Below are 19,066 nucleotides of genomic sequence, written 5' to 3' on the forward strand. Positions count from 1 at the left end.
TTATAAAAATATTAAATTAAAAAACAAAAAACAACAAACAAACAACAAACAAACAAACAAACAAAAAAAAACACCAAAAAAAAAATTTCAAGCTAGGGTAACAGAAAGGATGCAGAACAGACTTCAAGAAAGATCTACCAATACAGGAGAAAGTGCTGTGGCCGTTGGCTCCTGAAGAAAATCAAAACAACTTCCCCTGCTAAAGGATGAATTATTTAGAATGGGAAGATTTAATTATCCACTGGAACAGTGGGCACCCTGTGGTGCCACTCCCACAACACTTAAAAATTACTTTGGTCATAAGCTGCAAGTCAGTAATTATTATCAGAAGTTCCTCTTTTCCAATTCTAACACCTGTATCACTAGGCCAACTTTCTGAAATCTGCATCTGAAACGGAACGGCATTTTTCAAACAAGGAAAAATATTCTCTTAATAAACTTTTGTGAGACCTTCCAATTCCCATCAATTTTCTGAAAAACAGATGAAAAATAAGATACCATTTATCTTTCCCTGATGACAAAACCACCTCACTCCAAAGCCTTGTGAAGCCATTAATCTCTTTCACTGTATCTGCAGACCTGGAGAAAGCTGGTTCCTTTGCAGCCTATAGTCATTTTCACAATATTTATGAAATTAAAAGAGGGCTTGTGCACACAAGAATCAGGATTCATATCCTTCCTGAAGAACATTAATGCTCATGATCAGATACAATAGACCATTTAGCTACAAAAGATGGGGAGGACATAGTATGCTACTAATGAAAGCATTTGAGAACATCAGTGTCAGTGAAGTGCATTTATATCTATTTTAATCATCTTCTATTCTCTGCCTAATTTTCTATGACAGTTAAATAAGCTGGACAGAAAATAAGAGATGCTTAGAAGAAAATGTTGGATCTGTTTCCTGGATTTTTTTCCTTTTCTCCAAAGCTGCAGCAAAGGACATATTTTACTAGCTGACAGAGCTGAGTTCTCCAGCCTGGAGTAGTAACCGAGGCTCATAACATCTTCCAAGCTGCTGAACTGTGTGCAGAACTTACAAAGTCTCAACATGATACAACTGTTAGTCCTGCTGGCAACTACACCTTTGCCTATTAAAATACAACATAGTAAAGAAAGACATTGGTTGATTCCCCTCATAAACAAAATGCATCACCTTGCTCCAAAAAACAACTCAATGGTATCTTATCATCATATTTAAATCATTAGAAAAAATACTTTGGACAGAGAACAAGGTGGTAAAACTGGCTTAGTAAATACCATGAGCTTATGATGTTCCAGAAAACAAGCTAGCCAAATGCATCACTAAAAACAATGTCCTTGGGTGGAAGATCTTAACTGCTTATCAAGTAGTCTGCCTGGTCTGTATCATGTCAGTATTTAAGCACACAAAAACACCTTAAATGATGTGTAAAGCTTAACACAGAATTCATTTCCTTTGTGTAAGAGCTCCATGCTATCTTTAGTCCATGACCCAGCAATATATTTTTATGCTAGAGTTCTAACAAATCACCTATTCAATGGAATGATACAGGGCTTCGAGGAAGACTGAAAGTAAGCAATCATTGTACAGAAAATTCAAAATTTTCAATGGAAAGCTACAGCTACCAGATATGCACAAACATGTCTAATCAATTACAGGGAGAGCACAATTTCAGCACAGGCATAGTTAGTGCTGGAAGTCACTCCAGGGCACCTGTGCAAAACCACATTCTTTGAAGGCTGCATTCAACTGCTTGTTCCAGTCACTTTATCCTCTTGGTCAAAGGCAGCAGAGCAGAACCAGAGGAACAGTAAGCCAATATGATACAGCCCAGATGTATTACATGAGTAATCTGAAAACTAGAAGGTAGGATTTACAGTACCCTTAGGTTAAGACCTGCACATAATTGTGCTACTTCCAGAAGATCTGTTTTAATTTTACTGAGAAATTTCTCTGTGGTGTAGGAATGCCCATCCAATCTGAATAGAAGAATTGCTTCCAAGGAAAAACATGCCAGTTTTAAGAAGATGAAGGTGGAAGCATAACACAATTTGGCAAAGATGACATTTCCTTGCATCCAAAATCAGAGACACTCCTTCTTAAGAACTAGCCAAGTGCCTAGGGCAATTTAGAAACTACAATTCCAGATGACAAATGTGACCTCCAGAATGGCAGAAAGTATAAAACTTAACAGGAATTGTCCAACATTCCTCAATTACAGATTTTTATAACTACTGCAGCTGCATATTGGATTTGTGGATGTTTATTTTTTCCTGAGTAAAAAGTTCAACTCCATTCAACTCCTTTGAGAAGACAAGAATACTAACTGGAAAGTATGGATAATTGAAACCAGAAAGGAATTGCTTCAGAAAAACAATTCTACCTCTCTAGATTCAAAAAATTGAATTTGAATTTTTTTTTAATTGAATTGACAAAATTGAGTCATAACATAATTACTGTTTTACCTTGATATATGAACTACATGTATACCACTCCAATACCATAGAGAACCTTACAACATTGTTTTAAAAGCTATTGGCAGATTTAACACATGTAAACTTCTCTTTATTATTCTGTTACCTCAACATGGCAACCCTACTTCAAATAAAGGTGCAGAAATCCTAAGCATCACTTCAATGATTTTGAATGTCATTTTTGAAGACGAATTTTCTTGCCCTTCAGTTAAATCTTAAGGCAGGAATTGTACAGAAGAGTTACAGAAAAATTAGACACCAGGAATTCCCAGTGCAGACTGAAAGACATTAGTGATTACATATTAAAATCACATCATTTTAAGGGGGGGGGAGGAGGTGAGGGCAACAATCACAAAAGAAATGGCACTAATCAGAACAGATACAGAATTTGCTTTTGTGAACTCCCAAGGGCGTGTTTTGATTCTGCAATATAAAACCCCAAATCACAGTGGCTATAATTTTGGACTGTCAACCCATGGCAAATAGCTAATGCTCTCAAAACTTCTAAAGAAGTTTACCACAGAATGAATGGAGAACAGCATCCTAATTCAACTCATGGCAAGAAATGCAGTGAGACTGTGGATTGACTGTAGGTCAAAACAGGAAATCAAGAATTAGTTTGAGAAGTGCTGTAAGACCAGATGTATTGAAAACTATGCCCACCACAGGTAGTCCAGACAACATGCAAAGATGAAGACTGACAGATATAGGGACCTAATGGTTAAAGAGAAAGGGTTAAAAGAAAGCTAATCTTCAAACATCTTTAGTCTGTAGCCCATCCTATATTTACAGCTGTCAAGCTTTTTCTAAAAATACTTAAAAAAATCTTCACAGAAAGTTGTGAACAAAATGTCAAGAGGCAATATTCTCTTGGTCAAATTTTGTTACGCTGAGGTGGAGCATACAAATAACTTCGAGCGGCACAAGAGCCACAGCACTCTATGCATTTGAATTCAGTCAATGACCTGGAGGAGTCTGTTTGTGTTTGTTCGCTCCTCCTGCTATATAACCTGAGCACACTGCAGAAGAACAGGATAAGTGCAGTGGAACAAAATAATGAAATAACAATAGCTCGATTTTATTTGTCAAGGGACAAATGAAATCATATTCTCTTACTTATTACTTGCTTACAACTGAATCGTTCAGGGTTAGTTATGATACTGCTGAGTAGGCGGTGCTGAATATTTCATCAGTGGTTGGCTAGAAAACATGGACTCGAGGACATCAGTTTGGAAACGAAGCAGCAAAGACAGAATTAAATATTCAGCTTATTGCCTACCCATTTGACTAATACACAAAGCTCTGATGTAGCTTCTCGTTCTGAAGCTGTTCCTGCTGTGCCACTCCCAGCAATAAATTGCCTTTTACATACATGGATAAGCAGGCTAATCAAATAAGGATTTAAAGCAGGATGTGCTAAAAGGAACTGCTGATTTCTCCTAAAGTCTGCCATTGTTCTTTCTGAGGTTTTATGCATATTAAGAGTACAGGAGATTTATCAGAGGGAAAAGGTGAGTACAAATACCAACATAGTCAAATAATCTGCTCACCTGTGGTGTGCAAATATCTCTTCTCAGATTTTTTAGGCGACTGTCTTATTGATGGGGCATACTCTTGTCTGTGAGGAACACCACTTAACACCCAGGACTACATCATTTGCAGAGGGTGACCTGGTTTGTAGCATATTTGCATTACTGTCCTTTGAGAAATCATTTGCAGCCAGAATGCCAAATGGTCTACACAAGCCACCTGTCTATGTTTTCCAGCCTCCATGATAAAAGCCATGGTCAGACAGACCCCTTCAGGCAACTATTACACAGATCCTTTACCCCCCTCACCCAACATGTAAGCAAGAGAGGCAGCAGTATTCTTCCTTACATGGCTTGAGTTTTCTGAGACAAAATATGCCAGTCATCTCAATGTGGCATTTGCACATCACACATTTGTCAAATGCTTAGCGGGAAAAAAGAAAAAAAAATTTGCTTCATGTAAGAGCTGCTTTCTACTCTTCAGAGTACTGTGGGTCTTCCTACAAATATCTATACACTCAAGTCATTTTCTGTTTAAGCCAACAGACTCCAACAGGTGACAATTTGCAAATGAGGGCTACGAATGTCTTAAGTTTTACGTTAACTTCCTGCCATGGTCTCTGCTGGAGTTCTAAAAACAATTCCAAAAGTTTTTAAAAGGGGCTGCTTTTAGTTTAGAAGCTGGATTTGGTATTTCAGATTCCTCACCTTAAAACTATAACCATAAATCTGCTTTTTCATGTCAGGAACTTCAAAAATACTCCATATCTAAAAGGAATTCCAAATGTCCAACCGCTGGACTGCAATTCACCCAGTCATGAAGCATTAATTAACAAAACCCTGCAGCTTGCTGAAGCAGAAAATATTCTCCATGCTGTTGGCATACCCCAGGAACAACTCTACTTTCAGCTTCATACAATTCAACTTCATTGCCCAGGATAAAAATCTCGAAAACAACAGACACATTAGAAGTGGGCACCTCATCTTCACACACATTTCCAATGAAAGAACATCACCCACTTCCCAGGGATGAACCTTCAATAGCTGACTGTCAGGCAGATATGAGGAAAAATTTAATATTTAGTTTAGTTTCTATTAGTGTATATATATATATATAAAACATACACTTATACATACATATAAGGACCTGAGATTCAAACTTGCCAACAGCTGGTCACGGAGAAACTGTGAAAAACGAGGCATAATATTTCTAGCAATGAGAAAATCTAGTCAAAAGCAGCGCCTTACTTAATATTGGAGGAATTAAACACAACCCATAAATTTACAGGAAACTATATCTTGTTGTCCGTAGAACCACTTGTTCCACTTGTTTAATCTAGCGAAAAACTACCTTTGTCAGAGCTGTGTCTTCTAAAGCAATGATAATTCATTCCTCAAGGTGAAAACTGTTCATGAAGAACTCTGTAGTAAAGTGTAGAACTAGAAACCAGAAGCATAATGAACAAAGAAACTCAACTAGAAAATAAGTCATTTTAGCTAGAAGATAAGCTCTCATAGCAGCCTGAGAAAACTACTTTCAACTACTTTATATGCGATTTATCAGTCAGACATTGCGTGTCTGAGTTAGTTTTACCTAAGTATTTTCCAACTTTTTTGTAGACTTGGACTTTCTAAGTTAATAATTCCAAAGAAGGTATTTAATGAAATATTTGTCTTTTTAATGATAGCTGTGGTATCTCTTTGGAATGTTACAAAGTGAAATTTTTAGTATTTTAGTTCTTCGCAGATTCTACAGCTGTCATAGATCTCCTTTTCCATGGATTTAGGAAGAATATTGAGGCTAAGAAACTCAGTAATTTCAGAACGGATTAGAAACATGCTCAAAGCTGAAACAGTGCTCAAAGCTAGAAGGACACAGTCTTCCTTATCAGAAGGGAATGACCCCTCTGAATTTTCATTGGAAGTAAGATGTAAAATCAAGCACACAGTCACCATTACCAACAAGGAGAATGTTGATACTGGAAGAGTATCAACAGAAAAGAAACAGCTTTCTTCTCATTACTGAATAATTTTATCTAATATAGCCCAGATCTGACAGTGTCTTCTTTAATTTTTGCTGCCTGGTATCTCCCAATGTAAGAATATACTTTTCATTGCTTCGAATTTTGCAGTGCTTTGAAGATATTTTACTCTACCCAAACCCACAAAAAATCAAGGTAGGGAAAAAGTATTTAAGAGACTGATAGACTCTTTCTTTGAGATATCTTAGCTTCTCTCATCTTATTAGGACATAATATCCTACTAATTTTAGCCTGCTTCTTTCTCCTAAAAATTAGTATTACATTTGAGATTAGGAGTCAGATTTTTGTAAACCACTTAGCAGTTAATAGACTTCTGTTCCCATGTCACTTCAAAGCTTCTGAAATTCCCATTCACTTTCAGTATTTTGGAGAGAAAAGAAAATTTAGAAGCATGTCCTCAACAACAACCATTAACTTTACCGATAATAGAAGAAATTGAAACTTCAAGCAAACAAAACAAAACAAAACAAAACAAAACAAGGGAACAACAGTGATGGGTAACAACAAAAAAAAAGGACAATTGAGTCATAGCCTAGCAGTATCAGAATCTCCTTTCCTACAGAAATGATACTTTCAAATGACCAATAAGGATTTTATTTGAACAGATCTCTGATCGAAGACAGAGACTGTTGCTTGTGCCTTACAATTGTGAAGCACAGAAGCACATGGTGAAGGAGAATTATTAATTCTACTACTTCTTTGTGCCCTCCTAGCATCCCTCCCCAGCTCTGTTTTCTGATCTTATCCCCAGCTTATCCTTACCTTTATCCTAAAGCTACCTATCCTATATCCTTACCCTTATCCTAAAGCTACCTCACAAGTACAGGCACATCTGCTTCTTAATCTGTGCTTTGGGCACTGGGGAATTCATTGCTACTGTCCAGCCCCTCACATGTCCTACACACATCCTCATCCCTACTACAATGGTACAGCCTTGTTTTATAAGGAAGTCAATAATTTACCAAATGAAACAATGACTGGTAAGATACTGCCAAGTTGCATTTATTAACCCCTAGTCATTACCTACATTTTTCTTGGATTCTTGTTCCAGAAACTAGTTTTTCATATGGGGGATTTCCCAAATGACTGCATCAGATAATGTAAATGCTTACCACATCAAATTAAATATCCAAACCCAAGAAGGATTTGCTAGAGCTACTTATTGTAAACAGCTGTATCTATATAGCATGGAGGCTCCAAATGTAAGTTAACATATTTCATGGAAAATATTAACAACCAAGGTCACATGATCATGTCACTGCATAGATTATACAGGAATTAATGAAGTCCACATATAGTGATAATGAAACTGCATTTTAAAGAAATAGGAAATTTCCTCTGAAAGCAAATTATGAGCAAGATATTCCATTTGGTCCCTCTGATAGTCCAGTCTCTGCTAGCCCACTCTCTTAATTTAACTTTAATTTGCCTTCCAAATGTGCATTATAATTTGATTTATAATTTAAGAACACTGGCAAGTTTGTTCTATTAGTAAGCTGGGACAGTATATCAATAGAAATAAGATGCAGTATTTTAGCTTTTGGTGGTGATTTCTCACCACAGAAATATTTCCCTTTTTTTGTATTAACAAATCGCATACCGACTTCATCCTGGATTTCCTCAGCCACAGCAGGCACATTGTAGAGGAAGGAGAGAGACTGGTTCATGCGTTCATATATCACACGTAGATGTGTCATAACCTAAAGAAATAAAAATATTTTAAGGAGGAGAATACTATTATTAGTAGTCATTATCAAAATTTTTATAGGTTATATAGGTTATAACAGGAGGACAGTTTTCACTTGTACTAGGTATAATACTCAGTATGTTCTATGTAGTGAAATTGTCAAATCAATTGCAAAATTCACCTCTTTTACATAGTGTGCTAGATGCTTCTCCATAGAAACTATCTGAAATGCCATGAGAGTAAAATAATTTAAAGCACGGATTTACATTTGCAGTGGGGTAGAGTGTGTATACAAAAAGCTAATGTGGCAGAAATCCACAGCCTCATTTACCCATCAATAATGTGTAAATTTGCCCATACCCATAAGCTTCTGCATGACATGCAAGCCAAGTGAGGCGCAATGATTGCCGGATCATAATGTTGTTGGTTTTTTTTTTTTCTTTATCCTAGTATTGCAAAAAGAAACAGCTACTCCCTGAAGAAAGCTTCAATTTTCTTGTTAAAAGCATTTGAAACATTTTCATCTGAAAACAAAAATATTTCCAACCAGAAGCATTACAGTGCTGTCTCATGTGATTACAACTCTACTGCCTCAGGTTCCCACACACTGCTATGTGTTGAGTCATGACAACCCATGATATACTTCCTCAGGCTACTTTCCACAAGTATCACCTCTCTTCAGTAGGAAGGGACACGGAGGTGCATCTTGGAAGACTTAAACTACCGACAAGGGCAGTTAGGCCTAAAGAGGAAAATGGGTTGCAGACAGCAATTTCAATGAAACAATGGTACTATTCCTTCAAACTGAAATAAAGCATTCATGCCTTTCAACAAAATATCTTGTTTTTCATTTTCTACTGAAATAAAACTCCCCAAGAGTTCCTCCAGCCTACATTCTCCCAACCTTCTAACCAATTCAAGAAGCAAAGATATTATAGAATATGCACTCCTATGGCAATACACTAAGCAATACACTGTACTTCTTGTATCTAAATGTCAGTTTCCATTCTTCACCTGTGCTGCCAAACAATATGTTGTCTGCAAAATTCCACTGTTTTCTGTTATTAAATAATCCAACGTTCTAGAAACTAAAAAATCATGTTAGATGCAAAAGGAAATGCTTTAACATTTACAGTGTAGGAAAGCTGTCTAAGATTACTGCAGAAGATGGTTATAGTGTGCATTTCTAATGCCAGCAATTTCAAGCCAGCACGATCTCAATGTACAAGTCTGGCTGAAATAGATGTTTCAGAAATGTAATATGCAAATCATGTCATTCAAAGAGGTATATGGTTTTGATTTGGCTTTTAGCGATGCCAATCAGTTAAAAAACTGTGGCTGGAACAGAGCTTCCTGTTGCATCCTGCAGAGGGAACAGAGGCAGATTCTGCAGATTACAGCACACACTTAACAGCTTATCCGTTGTGCCTACAATTTTAATTGCTGTTTTGAAAGCCAGCTACATCTTCAGTCTTTTTTGCTTTCTCACCCTCCATGATTTACAAAGGCAACATAAAAGCTGTTCCAAAACACAAACGTTGAGGACTGCAGTAACATTCAGCAGTTAAAATGTCATGAACTTCTGTGCACATTTTAAAAAACATGTTAAACTCAAGTGCATTGCAGTAATCATATTTATAGACACTACAAGTACCTCTGCAATGACTACAGAAAGGTTGGTTGCAGTCAGATGGCTCTACCACTTCTGGTTCTGCTGCTTCAGCTGGATGAAGCATAACCATACGCGGTAGCTAGATCTATTACAGACATTTTCCCAGAGGTATTATCTACCAAAGCAGTAATAAAGGCTCTGGGTATAACTGCTTTGGAGATCTCCTTGGGAAGTGCCCATGACTGACTCACTGTCTGGGTAGACAGAAAACCTGCTTTTCAGTTCTTCTCGAAAGACAAATTATACTCACACGGTTCCTACATCACTTTGCTTTAATCTTCTGGTGGAAAGCAAATTATTTTTTATTGCATCTAGAACTGTCTGTGGAAAGTAGTAATTTTTTTTTTTTTTTTAATAAGCTGACAGAAACTTCACAATGGTTATGAACAACATGACATTGCTAACCCTCAGTGGGGATTACCTGAGATCTGATTTGGGCAGCTTTCTTTGGGTCTACCATGCGGACGTGTTCAAAATGTTTGAGAGTATGCTGTCTGTCTTTCTGCTCAGCACGCACGTACTTCTTCAGCATGTTGAATACATGACGAGGCTATGGGGAAGAAACAGGAAAAAAATCAGTTCAGTTTAGGAAAACACATATTTCAGTTCCTTACCTTGGAGGTGTACCCCAGAACACTTGGCCAGCTCGCACCTGCAAGAGCCATCTTCTGAAAGCATGCCTGACTTCCCCAGGGAACACCCCGTCATTCAACCCATTTGGCACAATGCTCTGCTGAACAGCAGCTGTAGGTGGTGCACACAGTGATGGGCTGGGCACTCAGATTTCCTCCCTGACCATAAACAAAGTCTGGCTGTTGCGTTTCTTTGTCTGCTGTGCTATTGTCCCAACAGACAGCAACTGACACCTCAACATGCTAGTTAACAGACACCCATGATCAGTTTCCTTTGGGCTCTGCTTCCACTGTCCCCATCAGACTCTGCTTCTCCTCTCCCCCCACTCTAGAAAGCGCCATCACCCAGGCTTCAATCTTTGCAACTGAAAACCACTACGAGGCAAATCCCTTCTAGAAAACGCCGTGGAAAATGAACTCTGACAGAAGCATTTCAAAGATTCCTCACATAAGCTCTACTATGCTGAATATTCAACTGGGAACAGCATCCATCAACTACAGTTAAACCTGAGACAACAAAAAAGACTAGAACTCATTTTGTCAACAGACAACTGAATGCACACGTCCAGATTCAAACCAGCAGGTAAATAACCTGCCCAACACCTGCACAGAAGACAATCTGAAAGCACTACTCTATCCAAGCCAAGGAATAATCAACAGACTTGACTACAAAACTTACTAAATAAATTCAAGACTGTTCTGTCCTGTCACGACTGCTATACCAGCAGAAGAAAGAGGAAAGGAACAGCTGAGGTATGGAAGGCAGACATCCAGAATATGCCACTGACTGGAAAGGTTTAAGAGAAAGAAAAAACGGCCACTTAGTTGGTTCTGAAAGTACCCAACCTGGGTGCCAAATTTTCTTAAAATCTTAGCCTATGTATATATCGCAGGTGGTTTTAATTAGTAAAAAACGTTAAATATATGACTTAAGATATATAATTGAATTGGAACAGAGGAGAGAACCATAGCTGAAGAGAACATGAAAAATATACACAGACTGATGGCACAGCAGTGATGGCTATGAAAGGTGTATTTCTACGTATTCTCCTACTCTGTACAGTAATACCGTGCCAAAACAGGGACGTGTTTTCTAGTGTTCAGCTAAGTCATCAGTGTTTATGATGACTCTGGAAATCCAAACCCCCTTGCCAACTCTGCTTGCAATGTTGTGCTTGTGCATCTTTCCTGAAGCTGTTGAACAGTGAAAGGAATGAAGCCGATACAGATGAGAAGGAAGGGTACAGTGATCTTACTGTGAGGGAAATTAAAGAAAGAGCAGAAGAGGTGAGTAGCCATGCTGGGCACTGGCAGGGATACCGGGGAGCAGGCAGGGAAGTGACAAAGTAAGTGTCAGAAGCTCCGTGCACAGTCTTCTGAAGAAGGAAGAACCGTGGGCGAAGTTGGAGCTTTAAGACTTAGATTCACAGACAAATATAGATCCTGAACTAATTTAACATTTACACAAGAGATGAATACTAAGCTACAGAGCTTTAAGATTTAAGAATCTCTTCAGCTTAAGATAGGCAATAGATTTTAAAATGTCCGAAGAAAGTAAAACAAAGGTTATTTGAAGAAGATTTTTTGTGTAGAAATAGAGAGATGTGAAGCCGTTCCCTACCAAAGGATTAAACTTAGCGGCTCCATGACTGAGAACTCATTCATGAAGAAATAACCCCAAGCCACCAAAAGCCAAGTGCCCTGCAATAAGGTTGCAAGAAACTGTGGACAAATTCGGGGAAGTAAGCAGTCCTTACAACATTATGGCAACAGCAAAACAAACAGAAATACAAACTGTAAAGGTTTATAGGAACAAAGGTTGCAAGACCAGTGAGGTTTACAACAACAGCATTTTGAAGATAAAAAAACATTGTTCCCTTTCCTGACATTTCAGCTTTCTTTTCCCCAAGACACATCAAGATAGCAGGTTATGGCAGATTAGAGAGAAAAGGATTAAGTTCTATTTCTTCAAGAGATACTCCAATTGAAGTGTCATGTCTAATGCCAGCAGGGTATATTTTTCATTTTCCCTCAGTGTGTCTGAATTCACTGCACTTCGCCAGTGAAACTTTCACATCAAGAGTCACAAGTAGACTTATTACTAGGACAACAATTTGAAAATTCCTGTCAAATACCACGAGCAGTAGTAGTCACTTGGGTAAATTGGCAGCCCACTTTCAGTTGTTAGAATTTTCTAACACTGAGAAGTGCCTCAGACTTATCCCTATGATGGAGACATGGACATGGATGCCTTTAGCATGCCTGGCCGAGAAATTTTCCTGTGATGGCAGCAGAAAACTGTGATTTAAATATAGGAAAATATAGAAAGAATACTAAATTTATTAAACGCAAGGTGTTTCCTTACAGGTTTTTTTGGTGTTTTTAAAACGAGCCAGATGCACATTTTAACCCTGAGGGTCAATCTCGTGATCTCACTTTGCCTAAAGGCTAGTGATGTTACTCTAACAAAATGTGATTTAAAGCTAACAAATTGCTGGAAAGCATTTAGTTACCTCACACAGACATACACGGCTATCACAATCAGGTAGGCACTGCACCATGCAGAAGTTCCTAGGATGGCTGTGGGTACCTATAAAAACAATAGGATTCCCTGAACATCAAGTGCTCAGGTACATACATACTCAGGCTGCCCTGAAGTGGTACCCAAACTCGCTTAGGAACCCTGCCTGGTATGTATACTTGGCATTTCCAACAACTTCTGTATTGCAACCGTTAGGAAACATGCCCTGCCTTGACCATGAAGGTCATACAGTGGGTAATTTATCAGACAAACAAAGGTGGTGACATCCCTGGGACATTTGTCATAAATTAAAATAGCTTCCTTGCTCTAAAACAGCTGCCAAATGTCCCATATGCATTTGATCAAGTCAGACTTCCAACCTTCCCCATACCTTTACCTTTGAAATGCAACTGTGCCTCACGATTTCAGGGCCTTTGCCGAAGGCTAACCAACCCGTCAGGGCTGGTGCCTGGCTATCACAGCCCTCCACAGGGCTTTGCATATGTGAGTGTTGTCTCCATAAATGCAGACCGAGTTTTATTGCTGACCATAAATTTAACTGACAAAAGTGACTTTTCTCCTCCACACCTAGAATTGTAGGCCTACTGCTTACAAACTTTCAACAAATTTGTGGATCAGCAAAAACATCTCTCACCCCAAAGTCCCATCCCCATACTGTATTGCACACACACTGTCTTTTAAAAGTCATTATGAAGCGAACTGGTTCTGCTTAAAAATCCCACCCTATCACGCACTTTTTGCACAGAGACTTGCACTAGGATTTGTCCCCAAATCTATTGCTCCGGGATTTTCTGCCAATCCTCTTGCACCAAATTGTGGTATGAACTCTTCTGACAGTAGAGCAGAGGGGCCCCAACAAACAATCTAGCACAGAGGTGGGGAAAGGATCCACAGGCTAAGGAGATGCCATCAGACCCTGTGGCTGAAGCTGTTATGTCCATGGCCATCTATTACTTCAACCCTAGGCAGGAGCCCCAAGATTACATTATCAATGAAAGTGTTGCTAATATCAGCTAATTTAAGTTTTTGAGGCATGAGCTCTGACACTGCCTATGACAAAAGAACAAATGCCTATGGATGCCAGAGCCAGCTTTGCACCTCTCGCTCTACAGAAGTAATGTACCAAGTGCCAAACTTCATTAAAACATTCTGCTTTTAGCATCTGTAATTCTTCTGCATGTGTTATCACGGAAAACTCAACATATCCATGTCTGTAGTTATCTTATAAAATATATCTCACAGAATAACTAAACCTGAATCAGCCACCAGGGGCTGCCTAAGTGCCTCATGAAATAATTTCATTATTTTCAGTTGTATCTGTTTTGTCGGCTTGTTTTTGTCAGCTTTCCTCTGAAAGAGACCAGGATACTCCCAACGTGACTTCCACTATCCTCATATTTTTAGTTACCCTGGCCAACACTGCTGGCATCTGCAACTGAGCCAGGAACCAGAATGACCAGTGACTTCCCAAGCAACAGGATCCAGCACTACATCCAGAATGCTATCATTTAGCAAGGAATGCTGTTCAGTCAGGAGTAATATTGGTTACTGAGTACTGGAAAACTCTGGTCTGGCTGGCAAGAAGCTTAAATCCACAGCATCTTGGCACACACTCATTATTTAAGCAAATGTAGAAAAATTATACAAAAACATCTAATAAGCAGACACAGGGTGATGCAGAGTGAAGCTGTCTGAAGTCTCCTGTTACATGCAGCTTCTGAGTATTTCAAGCACATTTGGACACATCATTTACTCCTATGAAACTTACTCTAAAGATCTCCTTCTCAAACACCTGCTTTTTATCTAACACTAAGCACAGACAGATCATAGTCCTTCTACAAGACATCATGGCAGGCTAACAGATGTATTTTAGTTGTTAGTCTCAAATCCTGTTTATTCTGGAGAATGTTATTGAAGTATTACTTTATAGAGAGTTTCTGTATGTTGGGACTTGCATGTATTCAACCCATTCACTCCACAGCAGGCAGATTCATAGACTACTTACATGGAATATGCAGGCCATCTAGGTTGACAAAGCACCATTAAAAAGATAACTTCCCTGTAGCGAATATGCCTATTCTCTTATTAAGACGACAATTTATTCTGTGGATAGATAGATGCAATCCTGACAACTTATTAAAAGCTGTATGAGACAAGTCTAAACAAAGCAGAAACCACTGATGACAACCTGGCTACCTGGTGGTGAGATCCAACCCCACTGACTCTTCAGTCCAGCGTGGCTAAAGGTGCCTTTATTTCAGGTAGCATCAGCTTAGAGGTGAGATCACTGAAATCCTTCTTCTAACAAGGAAACATTACTGTTGCAGTTATCTCCAAACACACACCAGTGGGATCTGCTGGCCTACGATTGTTCTGTCTTTAAATGTGCAAGGTGTTCCCAGCATCAATCACTGGAGAACACAGGCTCTTTTTCCACTTCAGCTTTTTAGGCATTACAACAGGCATGAACTATATTTCATTAAATGCTCAAAAGCACTTTGAGCTCTTCTGGAGGAAATGAATTTACACTTGCAAACTGTTTGAAGACAACGCTCATACCATAACATGGCTTAGGATGATAGTATTGGTTTATCAAACAGAACAGGAGAGCCCTGCGAAAAGCAGCCCACCTGAAGATGTTCACACAAAATTTTAAATAGAGAATATTTAGTGATTATATTCTCTACAGATCTTTGCCATCTTAGCAAGGATTTACCTTGATTTTGTTCTAGCTAGCAGAAAATGTTTCTTATAATTTGTACATAACAAAACTAAAATAACTCACAACCTTTACAATTCTTTATACACTCTCTCTCAGTTCTAAGTTTCAGCTTCATTAGTAATGAATTCCCTTGAAATGGGGACAAGGTAGGTTCACTCACATCTGCAAGTTTAGCGAATGAAAACTTGATACCTTTCCTGTAGGTCATTTACAAGAAAATGTAATTCACTCTTCCTAATCCCCCAAAAGGATGAGATCTAAAATGCCCCAAATAGTTTCTAGCAGGTAAAATATATGCATATTTTGTGTACACGTATACGATATCCACACAGATCCTAGCCTGACACTTCAGATTTTAAGGGAGTGGTGAAACAGTGCAATTTCACTGAGCTTGGAAAATGGAAACATCAACTTTAGTTTGGATTGTTATAAACATAACTTACAATCTCCCCATAGAAATCCAAAATACTTACTACACAGAAACAACATGAAAATCATATTAAAGCACTTCTGTGTATTTAAAATACAACCTCCCATCTCTGTGCCATGCAACTTCCGTGGGAAATTCTGAGCTGGCTTGTAATTTTGATCAAAATTCCCTCTAGATCAGAAAGGCAAGTTTCACAATGCTGCAATTTCATCTTGCCTTTAGAGAAAGGTCCATTGCCAGTCCTTTCTGAATACGGCTCTTAAAATGTGCAACAATTGCTTCTTTTCATTCACTTATTAGGAATACCTCATATACCATACTAGGTATTTTATCTGCTGTGTTATTAACTTATGGATCACGTTTGATGCAGTTCATTTTATGAACATTCAAGAAAGGCTGACTGGGATGATGCAAGACTTTTCACCCATGTGAAAGTCCCATCCAGCTACCTTTCGTGTTGAGTTAAAGATGTCTTCTCATAATTTCTGCTAGTTTGTAAGGAAATGTGTTGCTACACACATCGCTATAACGGTACTCAGAACTTCCCTTTGCCTTCTCTCCCAAGGACTTTTCCTGAGGCAGAATAAAATGAAAAGTATTTGATTTGATCTCGTTAGTCGCTTTTCAGGATTTGAACTTACTTGACTTTGACAAATTAAAATAAATTTGGTCTCTGTTCACTCTTTTAAAACTTTGTATTTTAGCTATGATGACTCTGTCAAAGTTTTGCAGAACTTAATACCCGTCTGGAATTGCCTCTTCTGTCTTCAGTGAGCTCATATAAAAAACCCTACTGGCAAGACTAGGTGTATGACTATACCACATGCTCCAGCCCACAGACTAGGGAAAAAACAAGAGAGTCTGGTTTTATTCACTGAAAAGCCTCAGAAGCTACTGGAAAACTGACTTAGGTGACCATGTATCTCAGTCTGACCTGGTTTAAAAGCAAAGATGAAATCCATGCTGTCTATTTCACAAATCCCACAAAACTGAGCATATGTGAGAAATTCCACATCTGTAACTTTACAGATTTAGGGGAGCAGGATACAGGGTGGAGTATTAGAGCTGAACTGATCTCTCCTAAGGCACAGAAGGATTTTTATCACAAGATCGGCAGCGACGCTTTGGCTTGCCTCCAACTGCATATTTCCACAGCAACCTCGCCGGACTCAGAAAAGGCTTCCAGCTTCCAGAATGCAGAGGCACCGAGGAAGGGCCCCTCTGCAGATCCCCCTTCCACGTCCAAATAGCTGAACTCAACTAGTTTCAGCCCACACTACGCTCTCCCTGCATGAACAGACACTGCTCTCAAGGCACAAATGGTACCCTGAAGGATTGTAAGGGCGACAAGAAAAAAAAAATACAGCAAATAAATTCAAATGGATTAATGTACATGCTAGGGTTGATCTTAATTACCCTGTTCTGTTCAACAGTAATTTACATCTTGGTAAAATAGTTCTGAAGTAGAAGAAACTGGCTTTAATTATTATATGCTCAGTTTACTTGATGCACAATGTAAGGAGGTTAATTAATTACCTTTCAAAGATTTCCTGTATGTTTGCTTGCTCTGAAACCCTTTATTTCACCACTGTGAACTGCATTTCTTTTCTCCATCTCTCCTCCACATCTCCCCCCCGACTTCCCACAGAGAATAGGCCTCTGTTACCACCGAAGATTTAACAGGGAGACATAAATCCAAGTAAATTTGACATGCATGTGAAAAAGGAAATATAAGCAAATTACAGAACCAAGTTGCTTGCAGAGACTGATTCGTTTGAATTCCTCTATTTAACTTGCAAAATGAAGGGGAAAATCTCCAACTGTTTTAAAAACTAGAAGCATATTAGTTCCAACTGCCGCTAATCCGCCTTTTCTATAGTAAAACCATCAAGCAGAATGAAACAATACGGTATTTTGATACTGGATACCGAACAGCTGCACCCCATTTTCAAAGGCAACAAAGTAGAGCAGCACAGCTAAGCTGCCTCAGGAATCAGGAATGAGGATCAAATTTAAGTTTCTGGGCAGCCTGCGTGGCAGTGCTTTTGAGAACACAACAGTACAAATACTTGGTTTTCCTCATAATTATGTTCTAATAGACCTTGAAGCTACGTAATTTCATTCCTGCATGCTCCCTGGCTACCTTGCTGCTCAGACTGGTATCCTGATGAACTCCTGTGACACTGGCATTGGGCAATGATCTGTATAACACCTGAAAAAATCCTGCAGTTAAGTTTTTTGGCCCAGTACTGAAGCTGTTCAGTACTATAAATAAATAAAGGATTCCCAGATACTTGTAGTTTTAGGCAGAATGGCACTGAAAACACATACGCCAACAGCTGTACAGGTAGAGGACAGCGTGAAGCACATGTAGTCGAGCATGTTCCCTGGCACAACAGAAACAGCTTGCTTGCTTACTTGACAGGAAAATCCCCAAAGCTGCTCTGCGGAGCAGTCCTGTGCAGAAGGACTTGGGGGTGTTGGTGGATGAAAAGCTTGAAATGAGTCAGCAACATGTGCTTACGGCCCAGAAAGCCAACCATATCCTGGGCTGCAACAAGAACTGCATGGCCAGCGGGGTGAGGGAGGCGATTCTCCCCCTCTGCTCTGCTCTCGTGAGACTCCACCTGGAGCCCTGCCTTCAGCTCTGGGGACCCAGCACAAGAAGAACATGGACGTATTAGAACATGGGCCAGAGGAGGGCCATGAAGATGATACAAGGGCTGGAGCACCTCACCTATGAAGAAAGACAGAGGGAGCTGGGGTTGTTCAGCCTGGAGAAGAGAAGGCTCTGGGGAGACTTTACAGCAGCCTGACTGTGCCTAAACGGGGCCTGCAGGAAAGCTGGGGAGGGACTCTTTGTCAGGGAGTGCAGCAATAGGAAAAGGGGTAATGGCTTTAAACTAAACAAGGGGAGATTTAGATTACATGTTAGGAAGAAATTCTTTACTCAGAGGGAGGTGAGGCACTGGCACAGGCTGCCCAGAGGAGCCATGGTGCCCCATCCCTGGAGATGTTCAAGACCAGGCTGGATGGGGCTTTGGGCAACCTGGTCTGGTGGGAGGTGTCCCTGCCATGGCAGGGGGTTGGGACTGGATGATCTTTAAGGTACCTTCCAACCCAAACCATTCTGTGACTCTGTGATTCAGAATCTACTTCTGTAGTAAATGCATTCATAGCAAAGCACTTAATTTGAAACATGCAGTGGAAGGGGGTTCTTAAAAGCATTTTTGCGTAACTTCAGAAAATTTTCCCTTTTTTAAAATTACTTAACAAGTCATCGGTAAAGTTATGACTTACTCTCCCAAAGACCACAAAATTGCATCAAATGTCCTTTTAGCTTACTAGGGAAC

The 19,066-nt window shown here is 39.3% G+C and overlaps 1 protein-coding gene across 4 annotated transcripts in view; it reads right to left on the bottom strand.

Annotated features, from left to right (window-relative positions):
• The window catches only part of APP (amyloid beta precursor protein), a 213,010-nt gene that overhangs the window by 39,101 nt on the left and 154,843 nt on the right, over nt 1-19,066 (bottom strand). For all 4 annotated transcript variants that reach the window (XM_038187849.2, XM_038187846.2, XM_038187842.2 and 1 more), the window contains 2 exons: nt 9,809-9,937; nt 7,629-7,728 (listed from right to left, as the gene is read on the bottom strand). In XM_038187849.2, the coding sequence (XP_038043777.1) occupies nt 7,629-7,728; nt 9,809-9,937 (229 nt within the window). The remainder of the gene's footprint in view (nt 1-7,628; nt 7,729-9,808; nt 9,938-19,066) is intronic.

The sequence above is a fragment of the Anas platyrhynchos genome, chromosome 1 (genome assembly GCF_047663525.1).
Source record: "Anas platyrhynchos isolate ZD024472 breed Pekin duck chromosome 1, IASCAAS_PekinDuck_T2T, whole genome shotgun sequence".
NCBI classification, from domain to species: domain Eukaryota; kingdom Metazoa; phylum Chordata; class Aves; order Anseriformes; family Anatidae; genus Anas; species Anas platyrhynchos.